The sequence below is a fragment of the Lynx rufus genome, unplaced genomic scaffold (genome assembly GCF_022079265.1).
Source record: "Lynx rufus isolate CCGP_SWC_20201006 ecotype Redwood Valley unplaced genomic scaffold, mLynRuf1.p SCAF_7, whole genome shotgun sequence".
Classification (NCBI taxonomy): Eukaryota; Metazoa; Chordata; class Mammalia; order Carnivora; family Felidae; genus Lynx; species Lynx rufus.
Window position 1 is genome coordinate 5,726,933 of NW_025814889.1, and position 14,924 is coordinate 5,741,856.

Sequence of the window (14,924 nt, forward strand, 5' to 3'; positions counted from 1 at the left end):
CCGCTATTGAAAGTGCACATGATTTTGGTTTTGGTATTTGCTGGCATTAACCCTTACATTGTATTTTGTTCTTAAACTTTTTATTTTGAAACAATCACGGCGTCTTAGTCTGCTTGGGCTGCTACAACAAGATGACACGGACTGAGTGGTGCCTTAAACAACAGACATTTACTTTTCATAGTTCTGGAGTCTGGAAGTCCAAGATCAAGGTGTCTGTGTGGGCACTTTCTGGCGAGGACCCTCTTTTTGGCGTGTAGGTGGCCGCCTTCTTGCTGTGTCCTCACATGGCCTTCCTCTGGTGCACGCACTCGGAGGGGGGGATAGCTCTCTCTTCCTCTTTTTATAAGGGCACTCGTCCACTGTGGTGACCCCACCCCGATTATGTCATCTCTGCCTCATTATGTCCCAAAGGCCTCATCATTTTGGGGGTTAGGGCTTCAACATAGGATTTGGGGCCGGCACATTCAGTCCATACATATCAATTCACAGGATGTTAAAAGCTAGTACAGGTGTCCTGTGTCCCTGTCACCTAGCTTCCCCTAATGCCTGTAGAGGGATCCCCCTCTACAGTCGCTGTCCTGCCTCCACTCTCCCCAGCCCCGCTGCCCCTAATCTGATTTCCATCTCCACGGTGCCCTTTGGAGAAGGTTACACAAGTGGACGCACAGTATGTGACCCTTGGAGACTGGCCTTTTTTCACTCCGCACAACACCCTTGCAATCCACCCAGGTTGTTTTGTAGATCGATAACCGTTCCTTCCTTTTTCTTGCTGAGTAATATTCCTTGTATGTGACTTGTCATCTTTCCTCTCTACCTGGAACTGATCCTTCTTCCCACACCGTCTTTCTCTCCTGTGAAAAACCGTCACTTCCAGCATTAACTTCTGATGAACTCCACCTGGCCCCGTGACTCCTTCACCCTCCCTCCTGGCCGTGAGCCCCCCCACATCCCGAGGCGGCACTGGGTTTGGAAGCATAGCTGTTGAACTTCCGCAGAACATCAAGGGGTAAAGGTGGGTCGCCTCCAGGCAGCCCCCGGGCTGTTTCCTTATTCCCTTCTGGGGGGTTTCGTTGGCCCAGGGCTTTTCAGTGCACCCCCACACTACGAGACTGAAGCGTGTCTCCTCAAAAGTCACACATCGAAGCCCTACCCCCCATGCGAGTGAACTTGCAGGAGACAAGTAATTACGGTTAAATGAGGTCATGTGGGTGGGAGCCCGATCCAATAGGATCAGAGTCCTTATAAGAGGAAACAGCAGAGAGCTCTTCGCCCGGGTGTGAGTGAAGATGCGGCAAGGAGGCACCTGTCTGCAAGGCAGGAAGAAAGCCTTCGCCAGAAACCGACCTTGCTGGACCTTGCCTTCGGACTCCCAGCCTCCGGAACTGTAAGTAAATTTGTTGGGTGAGCCCCTCAGTCTGTGGTATTTTGTTACAGCAGCTGGAGCCCACCAGTCCTACCTCACCTCGAGCCCACGTGCCCAGTCCGGGTACAACCCATGCAGCAACTGTAATAATGTCTCAACTTGCCTTTGCGTAAAGCAACACTGCTTCCATCCCAATCCTGATCATTTTTACTGTTGTCATCTTCTTAATTGGTTAATTTTGAAATCAGCTTTCATTTTATAGGTGCGTTGTTCAGTCATTGAAAGTGTGTTTAATGGGTCATTCCGAGGGTTTTCTAGGTTTGTGGTTTCTTCGGATAACAGAAACAGAAAGCTGAGTTGAGGTGGCTCAGACTTGCAGTGCCATCAGCCTCGGGCGGGGTGTCCTGGGGGGGCTCTCTCCGCACTGGACTCCTGAGGGAGGGCTGCAGAGTTGCCTCAGCATCTCAGACTCTGGACAAGTTGCCGGTCGTATTAGAGCAGGAGAAGTGGGTGCCCTTTAAATCCAGGTAGTTCATGAGAAAAAAGTAGACTTGTGAAACAAACAAGATGGGCCTGGTAATTGTTTTTAGATTTAAAATCCACTGGGGCGCCTGGGTGGCTCAGTCAGTTAAGCGTCCAACGTCGGCTTGGGTCATGATCTCACGGTTTGTGGGTTCAAGCCCCGCGTCGGGCTCTGTGCTGACAGCTCGGAGCCTGAGGCTGCTTTGGATTCTGTGTCTCCCTCTGTCTCTGCCCCTCCGCTTCTCACGCTCGCTCGCTCGCTCTCTTTCTCTCTCTCAAAAATAAATAAATGTTAAAAAAAAAAACCCTTAAAATCCACCGAGAACTTCTAATGTTGAAAGGTCTTACTCTTTGCTCCCCCTTTTCAATATAAAGACAGCAAGACTGAAAATTATTTTCCTATATGATTTTTAAAGCCAGCTGAGATGGGAGACGCCCAAATTCAAAACACCTGTGCTCTTGGTCCACTTCTTTTAGATTTGTTCGCTTCCTGATCACCTCGGTGTATCTCCTTGATCCAAACAGTTGCTGGGACAGCTCAGTGAGTGCTGGTCGTTGTTATTACATGTAAGAGCACGTTGCACTACCGTGACTTATTGTTTGTACTCACACTGTGGGTGTTAATTTGCGTCCTCAACAGAGGGAAACCAGGACTCCGCCTATAACCCCAATCTTTAATGATGGCTCTCAGGTGCTGCTTAGGTCTCTTCTTTGGCTTTCCCTGGGAGCTCCTGGTTCATGGCAAGTGATTCTTAGAGCCCGGTTTCCATCTGTAACACTCAATTCTCCCCTGAGCCTGGACTGTCGTGGACTGGGGTGTGAGTCTTGCTTTGATGGTGAATTCTGCAGGGATGGTGACAGTCTGAATTCTGAGTTACAGGGTGAAAGATGCATCAGTGTTTCCAGTGGACATGGGAAGGGGATGTGATCTGCAGCATTTTAAATACTGCTGAAGGGGCCCTCTCAGGCAGTGAGCAGTGAGGGTCTCTGTGAGATGGAATGCTGTGAAATGGAGTTTGGTGTAGTATCTGGGCCAGGGAACAGACTAAACAAATGGCCTGTGTGTCAAGGGCTTTGGCCAAAAACATCCCCGGTGATCATTCTTACTTCCAAAAGACCTACTAGAATGTCTCACAGAAGTTCTGGCTTTCACAAACCACCAGACTCCAAGCATGAAGCCACCCAGCCATTAAAGAACAACGGTTTCTCCTTCTTACTCCTCTGTCCTCTCCCTGCTTTTAACCTGGTCTGGTCTGCAGCAGAGACCCAAGAGCTGGAGAGGAAGAGAACAGGACACAGTAGGCCACAACATGACCACATTCCCTTCTCCCAAAGTGAGTGGCCACCAGCCCTGAATCTGACTGGAGAAGAGGGATTAAAAGTCTTGGCTTTAGAGATCTGGTTGACTTGCTGACTTCTTTCACGGGCTGAACAGTTTTACCTTCTCAACTGAGACCGTGTTTTATGGCCTAGGGGTGATGTGAGGTTTGTGTTTGGCTGCAGAGTTGTGCATTCTGTCCAGGTGGGAAGGGGAAGATGAACTGGCCTGAGTAGGCTTAATGGGCATGATGGGAAACCAAAGGCTGAGTTTTAAGCTACAAACTGGGCTTGTCAGTGGGCCAATTTCCTCTCAAAGTAAGGGTTTCAAGAGTCATGGAACTGGTTCCTGGGCATTTCTGATGTAAACCAGGCACACGAATGTTTATCTTCTCATTTTGGTATCTAACGTCCATCCTACTGGTGCCTCAGTTGAAATACATGGTGAGAATCCCATTTAAATCGAGTTCAAGATGACTATTGTTTACCACGTATAAATCAGAACCTAGAAATGAATGTGAGAACTGATCAGAATACCCAATACTAATTCTACAGAGTCTCCTTGGCTTCACTTCTTACCTTCACCAAAAGATCCTTCGCCTCTTTCTCAAGCCATCGGGGGTAAAAGGGATTGTCCATGCGGATGGAGTGGAAAAGCTCCTCTTCATCTTGCCCGTGGAAAGGTGACTGCCCAATCAGCATCTCATAGAGGAGAACGCCGAAGGACCACCAGTCAACAGAATGGTTGTATTTCTGGCCCAGCAAGATCTGTGTGGCCAAGAGGCAGAGGCATAATTAATGAACACGAGGTGGATGAGCGAAAACCCTGCTTGAACTTTTCAAGGCCACTCAGTAAATAGTCGATGGTGATGACCGTATGTGGTTTTAACACCGATCACACTGAAAACTGTAGCTTTTGAGATGCTGACGGCAGAAATGAGTGAACAGTGCCCAAACTGAGCAAACAGTTTTTGGTTTTAAAGTCTCCTTCCCCTGTGGCCTTAAGAGCAACCACTGGCCTGTGCCGTTAGCCTTCATTTTCCCACCTGTGATGTGAGGACTTGGGTAGTCGATTCAGACCTAAGAAAGCTGGTGTGTGTGTGTGTGTGTGTGTGTGTGTGTGTGTGTGTGTGTGTATGCTGTTCTGTGACTAAACCAAACCCACGTGTTTTACTGAAGCCTGTCCTGAGACTTTGCATAAACTTTCAGTAGGTAATCACACCTCCAAAGAGGTCATCTCCCTAAATCCATCCTGTAAAGCCTCTCGGGCCACAGTTGTACAACTAAGGTGTCCCATCTGTGGTCGCCATTAAAGAGTCAGAATTAGTGAGTGTGCTGAGAGAGACCAGGATAGCAGACTTCAGTTCCAGAAATTCTCTCTCTTAGAGTGATGTGCAGCTTAACAGCAGTGCTTTGAGTAGAACTGGTCTGGTCTGTCCTTTAGGGAAGTGGATTTAAAGTCTGGGATCTCACCTAACATTTATTTTTCTAAAAAAGATTAAGCAGGGGAGAGGCAGAGAAAGGGGTGGGGGAGAGAATCAAGCAGGCTCTGCACTGTCAGCACAGAGCCTGACCAGGGTGGGGTGGGGGTGGGGGGCTCAAACTCACAAACCACGAGATCATGACCTAAGTTGAAACCCAGAGTTGGATGCTTAACCAACTGAGCCACCCAGGCACCCTCCACCTAACGTTTAAAAAGATTTCTACCCTTTCATCCATCTACTCTCCTGGCAGAAAAGACTGTATTCTGGGCTTTCAGTGGCTTCCTTGTTGAATGTTGAAAGGTAGAGAGTGTACCTGTGACTCTTGTCATCCTAGCAAACCAAGCTGTGACATTTTCCAATGCCATGCGTGAGGTCCATCAGTGGCTGAATGGATAAGCGATGTGATCTATACATACAGCGGAATATTATTCAGCCTTAAAACAGAATGAAATCCTGACACGTGATCCAACCTAGATAAACCTTGAGGACATTGTGCTAAATGAAAGAAGCCGGACTTGAAAAGACAAATACTGTATGAATTCACTTGTATGAGGTCCCTGGAGGTGTCTGATTTATAAGGACAGAAAGTGGGACAGTGGTTGCTGAGGGTTTGGGGAAAACGGGTGGTCGTTTAATGGCTATAGAGTTTCAGTTGTGCCTGATTAAAAAAAAAAATTCCAGAGATTCGTTGCACAACAATGCGAATATACTTAACACGACTGAATAACACTCTTAGAATGGTTGGATGGTATATTCCATGGTACGTATATTTTACAATGAAAACCAGTACATAGTAGGAACACAGTAACAATTTGTTAAATGTTGAAGACAAGAAAACCCTTGTGTCTCATGCCTGCTGCTCCCACGATGGGGGTGGGGACAAGATGCTTTATTACCAAAATGGAGAAAGTGAGGATAGTATTGAAGTGCTAAATTAAAAAGCGAGGCTGGGACCCTCTGGAGATGGCCATCCTTTCCACGCTGGCTGCATTTTAAGACCTAGGTCAGTCCCCTGTGTGTGAGCACATACACATAAACACACAGGTCATTTTACTATTAGAGGTCTCCGTTTGAAATGGAAGGTCTTCTTACGTGGGCCTGTGGAATATATGGTACAGTTGCAGCAATGGCGGCCTTAGGAAAGAAAAAGGATGTTACAGTCTAGACATTGTAGCATTTCTAGTAAAGCTGCATGTCTCGATGCTGGTGATCCTTTGATACAGTGGGCTAGTGTGCATGTCTGCTGTCTCTGAACGCCACCCCACTCCACCTCTGTCCTTGGGGAATGAGCTACGTGTGGTCTGAAGCTCGGGAATATGGTGGAAGTGTCTCCCAACACAAGAGTTGATAAACCACAACGAAACCGTGATGGCCATACAAAATGTTGTGGGTTCTACTTCTGGCTTAGTCCCCCTAACGTATAGTTTGGGGCAGATTCCTTCACCCTCTCTGGGTCTCATTTGTTAAAAAAAAAAAGTGGTGATAACATCTGGCTGACTTACTACTGAGTTATTGTGCGAATCCAGTGAAAAGCAGGGAACATGCAGTGCTTTGTCCTATGGAAATGACTGCATGTTCTACGATAACTATCCATCTTGATCAACTGGCACCCGTTGGTGAAAATAAAGATCAAGTTGCAAACAGAATTTTGCAATCTGCCACTGACTTCCAGCATATAACTGCTAGCCAGTATCCTTAATAAAGTTAACTTCAAAGTTTAGAGAAGATGGATTATTCCTTAGGGAAAAGTTTAAAAGTAGATACAGAGAGAGTGATAAAGATGTGTACACACACACACACATCTCAGTTAAGGTGAATTTGCCTCAAATGGGGACTGGTTCACACACAATTCCCAAGTTCTGTCACAAGGGGGAGCCCAAAGCAACCAGAAACTGCTCTGAGCATCCTGTCTTTCTAAACTTCATTTGGAAGGACAGATGAAAAGACATTTGGAGGACAGGAGACAGCTGTGGTGGAAATTAAGTCTTCTAGTGCTCGGTGATGTTCATAAAGAATTCCTCGTAAGTTAGGAGGAAGAAGCAAAATGCAGAGTGACATTGCCTGAACAGAAAATTTGCAGAAGTATGCTGACATGTGTTAGGTATCTGTGTCTTATTTATAAGAATTCCTGAGGTAGGTCCTGGGACCCCTGTTTAATAAAGGACAGGGATTGGACTTTGGGAGGTTACTGTCTTATTTAAGATCTAGTTAGGGAGCTGAAGCTATGTTCTGAACCCTGCTCCTTGGGAGATTTTTGCTACATAATGTTCCTTTTATCTTTAATGTCCCATGGATTAAATCTCAACCTAACAAGGTCATGCTCACACTGTCTACATTTCTAAAGAAACTGGCAGGGAAACACTGGCTGAAGCAGCCCCTTTTTCTGTCTCAACCCCTGCTGCCTTTTTAAAAATATTTATTTTGAGAGAGAGAGAATGAGCAGGGGAGAGGCAATGAAACAGAGAGAGAGAGAGAGAGAGAGAGAGAGAGAGAGAGAGAGAGGGAGCGCGCGCGTGTGAGCATCCCAAACAGATTCTGTAGCACAGATCCCAACAGGGCTCGATCTCACAAACCGTGAGATCATGACCTGAGCCAAAATCAAGAGTTGGATGCTTAACTGACTGAACCACCCAGGTGCCCTTGTTTCAGCCCCTGCTGCCTTCGTATGGCCTCATCCTCTTTTGTCCTGTTCCCTCCCCCCCATCTTTACTCAAAGAATTCAGATACTAAAGACGTTGCCACTTTATGTCAGAGTCTCTCTCTCTAACGGTGAAAGTTATCATCGGCAACTGCATCCTCCTGGTAGAGCTAGTGAGTTACATCTCTATAAAGCTCACTGTGTTGGTGTGTGGTCATAGTTTACTAGGTGACCAGCCAGTCCCTTTATAGTGTTGGTCCCCAAGTGACTCCTGGTCTCTCCAGGGAGCTGCTTCTGTGTATTGGAATCCCACATGGAATTACTAAGTGGCTTAGCGAGTAGGGTGTTTAATTGTTTCCCTAGTCTTGTCAAAATGGGCTTGGACCTCCGGTTACATGTTAGACCCTTGGTCCTACAACTGGAAGACACAGGGAGTCATTGAGTTTTATGTCTTAGGAGACATGGACTGGGGACATTCCCCGGCTGTGGGGAGTGCGGTCTGTATTTTTGTGTGTCATTCCTGATGCCGCTCTGAAGTGCATTTACTTCTGTAATTCGGGTTCTCCCATCAAGAGATACTGGCATCTGCCAGGTGGGCTCCATGGCCCTTGTCCTGCTCTGTGCTCCTGTGTGTTTCTAGTGACTTGCCTGGTCTCACTGGCTTTCTGTTTGCCACAGAGTCCCTTCCCTGGAGATAACAACCGAATACATATAAAACCAGTACTAAGTAACATATACTTAGAAACACAATAAGGGAAAGTTAAATTATTAAGGCTCGGAGGCAGGAGAGCACAACTGTTTTTTTTTTTAAATATTTTTTTAAGTTTATTTTTGAGAGACAGATGCAAACACATAGAACATAAGAAAATGGCAGCAGAGAGGTCTCTCTTGCTCTCAGTACAAGTTCTTGGTCACCTACATTATAAGGAAGCTAAAAGAGTATCATTAGTTATGACAAGAACTTAGCTAAAGGTCAGATGTATCAAAGACCTTGTTTTGAATTATGGAATGATTTGAATTACAACCTCCATTGTCAACAACGAACCTTGCCTAAAATACGTATTGTAAAGTCTAAGTGATACTGTGCCTTTGTGAGCTATCCTTTCCAGCTATGATGGCCAGTGAAACCAAGAAGTAAAAAGCTAATCAGACCTTTGAATCTGAGTCCTAGAGTGTTCAACCAAGATCTTAAGTTATTTAATCTCATTATTTGGACAAAGCATAAACTATCAATAAACAATAAAATTTAGTTACTTAAAATAATTGTAGGGGTGCTGGGTGGCTCAGTCAGTTAAGTGTCTGACTTCGGCTCAGGTCATGATCTCACGGTTCATGAGTTCAAGCCTTGTGTTGGGCTCTGTGCTGGCCGCTCAGAGCCTGGAGCCTGCTTCGGATCCTGTGTCTCCCTCTCTCTCTGCTCCTTCCCTGCTCATGCTCTCTCTCTCTTTCAAAACTATTTAAAAATTTTTTTAAAAAATTGTATATTTTGTTTTAATTTCAACCTGATCGTATCCTTCTATATGCATTTTTTATAATATACAGACTATATTAGTTGGCAATAGTGTGTGAGATTCATATACAATATACATATACTGAGGATGCTTTTTTTTTTTTTTTAAATAATGAGGGAGCATCTCTTACAAAAATTTGGAACTATGTAGAAGGTAAACTGGCAGTTGGATGGTGACAGAGAGGAAAGCCAGAGGGTGCCCCCGGCGTCCAGACAAGAGCTGCTCAGGGCCTGGAGTAGGGTAGCGGCAGGAAGTGGGGGAAGGAACTGGAGAAGCATTGGGGGTCCAACCAAAGGGACTCACTTAGAGAATCAAGGAATAATCACGGGTGATTCTTAATGCAGTCACAAGATCGGGGAGGGGAAAGAATAGATGTCTCTGAGGGCTATATCTAGAACTTCTGGGTGTTTGGATAGGGGAAGGGTAAGAAGGAAAGAAAGAAAACTCAATTACTCTGGTTTTCTGGTGAGGTTAGTAGGTGGATGAGTGTGTGATTTACTAAGAAAGAGATGAAGGGAAAGGGGGTGGTAGGCGGAGCAGGTTCAACAGAGAAAGTGAGTTGGAGACCTGTTATGTTTGAATGGCCTGTGGCCGCAGAAGCAAGAAGTTTGGGCTGGCCATATTGATCTTGGAGTTACAATCATAGTCTTTAATTACTGCTCATGGAGAATGTATAGTAAGAAGACAGCATGGTGGAAGGTAAGAGACAGAAGATGCAGAGAGAGAAGTCAGTCGCTAACACTAAATTCTGGAAGATGCAGAAGCAGACAGGAAAGTCAAAGGCCATAATTTCTGGTTGACCAGTGGCCAGTCTTGCATTTAAACAAGGTTCAGTCAGACATAGGGTATCAGAATGGATAAAAAAACAAGACCCATCTATTTGCTGTCTACAAGAGACTCATTTTAGACCTGAGGACACCTTCAGATTCAAAGTGAGGGGATGGAGAACTATTTATCATGCTACTGGAAGCCAAAAGAAAGCTGGCGTAGCCATACTTATATCAGACAAACTAGACTTTAAATTAAAGGCTGTAACAAGAGATGAAGAAGGGCATTATATAATAATTACAGGGTCTATCCATCAGGAAGAGCTAACAATTATAAATGTCTATGCGCCGAATACGGGAATCCCCAAATATATAAAACAATTACTCACAAACATAAGCAACCTTATTGATAAGAATGTGGTAATTGCAGGGGACTTTAATACTCCACTTACAACAATGGATACATGATCTAGACACACGGTCAGTAAAGAAACAAGGGCCCTGAATGATACATTGGATCAGATGGACTTGACAGATATATTTAGAACTCTGCATCCCAAAGCAACAGAATATACTTTCTTCTCGAATGCACATGGAACGTTCTCCAAGATAGATCACATACTGGGTCACAAAACAGCCCTTCATAAGTATACAAGGATTGAGATCATACCATGCATACTTTCAGACCACAATGCTATGAAGCTTGAAATCAACCACAGGAAAACATCCGGAAAACCTCCAAAAGCATGGAGGTTAAAGAACACCCTACTAAACAATGAATGGGTCAACCAGGAAATTAGACAAGAAATTAAAAAATATATGGAAACAAACGAAAATGAAAATACAACAATCCAAACGCTTCGGGATGCAGCGAAGGCAGTCCTGAGAGGAAAATACATTGCAATCCAGGCCTATCTCAAGAAACAAGAAAAATCCCAAATACAAAATCTAACAGCACATCTAAAGGAAATAGAAGCAGAACAGCAAACATAGCCTAAATCCAGCAGAAGAAGAGAAATAATAAAGATCAGAGCAGAAATAAGTAATATAGAATTTAAAAAACTGTAGAGCAGATCAATGAAACCAAGAGTTGGTTTTTTGAAAAAATAAACAAAATTGATAAACCTCTAGCCAGGCTTCTCAAAAAGAAAAGGGAGATGACCCAAATAGATAAAATCATGAATGAAAATGGAGTTATTACAACCAATCCCTCAGAGATACAAGCAATTATCAGGGAATACTATGAAAAATTATACGCCAACAAACTGGACAACCTGGAAGAAATGGACAAATTCCTAAACACCCACACGCTTCCAAAACTCAATCGGGAGGAAATCGAAAGCTTGAACAGACCCATAACCAGTGAAGAAATTGAATCGGTTATCAAAAATCTCCCAACAAATAAGAGTCCAGGACCAGATGACTTCCCAGGGGAGTTCTACCAGACATTTAAAGCAGAGAATGTACCTATCCTTCTCAAGCTATTCCAAAAAATAGAAAGGGAAGGAAAACTTCCAGACTCATTCTATGAAGCCAGTATTACTTTGATTCCTAAACCAGAGAGAGACCCAGTAAAAAAAAGAGTACAGGCCAATATCCCCGATGAATATGGATGCAAAAATTCTCAATAGGATACTAGCAAATCGAATTCAACAGCATATAAAAAGAATTATTCACCATGATCAAGTGGGATTCATTCCTTGGATGCAGGGCTGGTTCAACATTTGCAAATCAATCAACGTGATACATCACATTAATAAAAGAAAAGATAAGAACCATATGATCCTGTCAATCGATGCAGAAAAGGCATTTGACAAAATTCAGCAACCTTTCTTAATAAAAACCCTCAAGAAAGTTGGGATAGAAGGAACATACTTAAACATCATAAAAGCCATTTATGAAAAGCCCACAGCTAACATCATCCTCAACGGGGAAAAACTGAGAGCTTTTTCCCTGAGATCAGGAACACGACAGGGATGTTCACTCTCACCGCTGTTGTTTAACATAGTGTTGGAAGTTCTAGCTTCAGCAATCAGACAACAAAAGGAAATCAAAGGCATCAAAATTGGCAAAGATGAAGTTAAGCTTTCACTTTTTGCAGATGACATATTATACATGGAAAATCCGATAGACTCCACCAGAAGTCTGCTAGAACTGATACATGAATTTAGCAAAGTTGCAGGATACAAAATCAGTGTACAGAAATCAGTTGCATTCTTATACACTAATAATGAAGCAACAGAAAGACAAATAAAGAAACTGATCCCATTCACAATTGCATCAAGAAGCATAAAATACCTAGGAATAAATCTAACCAAAGATGTAAAAGATCTGTATGCTGAAAACTATAGAAAGCTTATGAAGGAAATTGAAGAAGATATAAAGAAATGGAAAAACATTCCATGCTCATGGATTGGAAGAATAAATAGTCAAAATGTCAATACTACCCAAAGCTATCTACACGTTCAATGCAATCCCAATCAAAATTGCACCGGCATTCCTCTCGAAGCTAGAACAAGCAATCCTAAAATTCATATGGAACCACAAAAGGCCCCGAGTACCCAAAGTAATTTTGAAGAAGACCAAAGCAGGAGGCATCATAATCCCAGACTTTAGCCTCTACTACAAAGCTGTCATCATCAAGACAGCATGGTATTGGCCCCAAAACAGACACATAGACCAATGGAATAGAATAGGAACCCCAGAACTAGACCCACAAACGTATGACCAACTAATCTTTGACAAAGCAGGAAAGAACATCCGATGGAAAAAAGACAGTCTCTTTAGCAAATGGTGCTGGGAGAACTGGACAGCAACATGCAGAAGGTTGAAACTAGACCACTTTCTCACACCATTCACAAAAATAAACTCAAAATGGATAAAGGACCTGAATGTGAGACAGGAAACCATCAAAACCCTAGAGGAGAAAGCAGGAAAAGACCTCTCTGACCTCAGTCGTAGCAATTTCTTACTTGACACATCCCCAAAGGCAAGGGAATTAAAAGCAAAAATGAATTACTGGGACCTTATGAAGGTAAAAAGCTTCTGCACAGCAAAGGAAACAACCAACAAAAGTAAAAGGCAACCAACGGGATGGGAAAAGATATTTGCAAATGACATATAGGACAAAGGGCTAGTATCCAAAATCTATAAAGAGCTCCCCAAACTCCACACCGGAAAAACAAATAACCCAGTGAAGAAATAGGCAGAAAACATGAATAGACACTTCTCTAAAGAAGACCTCTGGATGGCCAACAGACACATGAAAAGTTGCTCAACGTTGCTCCTCATCAGGGAAATACAAATCAAAACCACACTCGGATATCACCCCACGCCAGTCGGAGTGGCCAAAATGAACATATCAGGAGACTATAGATGCTGGAGAGGATGTGGAGAAACGGGAACCCTCTTGCACTGTTGGTGGGAATGCAAATTGGTGCAGCCACTCTGGAAAACAGTGTGGAGGTTCCTCAAAAAATTAAAAATAGACCTACCCTATGACCCAGCAGTAGCACTGCTAGGAATTTACCCAAGGAATACAAGAGTACTGATGCATAGGGGCACTTGTACCCCCAATGTTTATAGCAGCACTCTCAACAATAGCCAAATGATGGAAAGAGCCTAAATGTCCATCAACTGATGAATGGATAAAGAAATTGTGGTTTATATACACAATGGAATACTACGTGGCAATGAGAAATATGAAATCTGGCCCTTTGTAGCAACGTGGATGGAACTGGAGAGTGTGATGCTAAGTGAAATAAGCCATACAGAGAAAGACAGATACCATATGGTTTCACTCTTATGTGGATCCTGAGAAACTTAACAGGAACCCGTGGGGGAGGGGAAGGAAAAAAAAAGAGGTTAGAGTGGGAGAGAGCCAAAGCATAAGAGACTCTTCAAAACTGAGAACAAACTGAGGGTTGATGGGTGGTGGGAAGGAGGGGAGGGTGGGTGATGGCTATTGAGGGCACCTATTGGGATGAGCACTGGGTGTTGTATGGAAACCAATTTGACAATAAATTTCATATATTGAAAAAAAAAAAAAGGTTCAGTCAAAATTAAATACCAAATAAGCACAGGACAAAGCCATATATTTCTTAAACTCAGGGCACCACAATTACGCTCTTGATGACAGACGTGCTAATTTTTGACCCGGGAAATCAGAAGTCCATCCCTGTCAAACCACCATCCCCCTTTATGAATTTATTAATAGTCATTCATTCATTCTTCCCACCTGAGGGGAAGTTGTATTAGCAACTTAATGCACCAATCCCTGTGCTCAGTCATTGGATATAAAAGTGAATAAGAATCTACGAGAAGTGAATCTACACATGAGATCACATGGCACAGAACTGGACACACATTGTACCAATATCCATTCCCTGATTTTGGTGTCGTGCCATAATTATAGGAGATGTAGCCACTGGGGGAAATGGGTGGCGGATATATATCGGTGACACTTCTGTACTATTTTTGCAACTTCTTGTGAATCTATAATGATTTCAAACTAGTACAGAGATTTTATTTTAATTTTTAAAAAATTTTTAATGTTTATTTTTGAGAGAGAGCACAAGTAGGGGAGGGGCAGAGGGAGAGGGAGACACAGAATCTGAAGTAGGCTCCAGGCTTCGAGCTGTCAGCACAGAGTCCAACACGGGGCTCAAACCCGGAGATGGTGAGATCATGACCTGAGCCAAAGTCAGACACTTAAGTGAGCCATCCAGGTGCCCCATAGTACAGAGATTTAAAAAAGTGGATAGCTTGACTTTAGAGCAATTATCCACTGGTGCATGGAGATTGAGATAAAAAGCAATGAAGAAGGTCCAGGTGTTAAGGGGGTGTCCAATCTCCCTCAGGTGGGCAGCTGGGGAGGACTCCATAACAAGGGGGGCACATGGGTAGAGTAGGAATGATGAATGCCTTCTGAGCAAATGCCATTCTTCTTTTTTTTTTTTTTTATATGAAATTTATTGACAAATTGGTTTCCATACAACACCCAGTGCTCATCCCAAAAGGTGCCCTCCTCAATACCCATCACCCACCCGCCCCTCCCTCCCACCCCCCATCAACCCTCAGTTTGTTCTCAGTTTTTAACAGTCTCTTATGCTTTGGCTCTCTCCCACTCTAACGTCTTTTTTTTTTTTTTTTTTTCTTCCCCTCCCCCATGGGTTCCTGTTAAGTTTCTCAGGATCCACATAAGAGTGAAACCATATGGTATCTGTCTTTCTCTGTATGGCTTATTTCACTTAGCATCACACTCTCCAGTTCCATCCACATTGCTACAAAAGGCCATATTTCATTTTTTCTCATTGCCACGTA

The 14,924-nt window shown here is 43.7% G+C and overlaps 1 protein-coding gene across 3 annotated transcripts in view; it reads right to left on the bottom strand.

Moving 5' to 3' along the window:
* PRKCQ (protein kinase C theta) overlaps nt 1-14,924 on the bottom strand; it is a 187,617-nt gene that overhangs the window by 8,505 nt on the left and 164,188 nt on the right. For all 3 annotated transcript variants that reach the window (XM_047064849.1, XM_047064850.1, XM_047064851.1), the window contains one exon: nt 3,782-3,970. In XM_047064849.1, the coding sequence (XP_046920805.1) occupies nt 3,782-3,970 (189 nt within the window). The remainder of the gene's footprint in view (nt 1-3,781; nt 3,971-14,924) is intronic.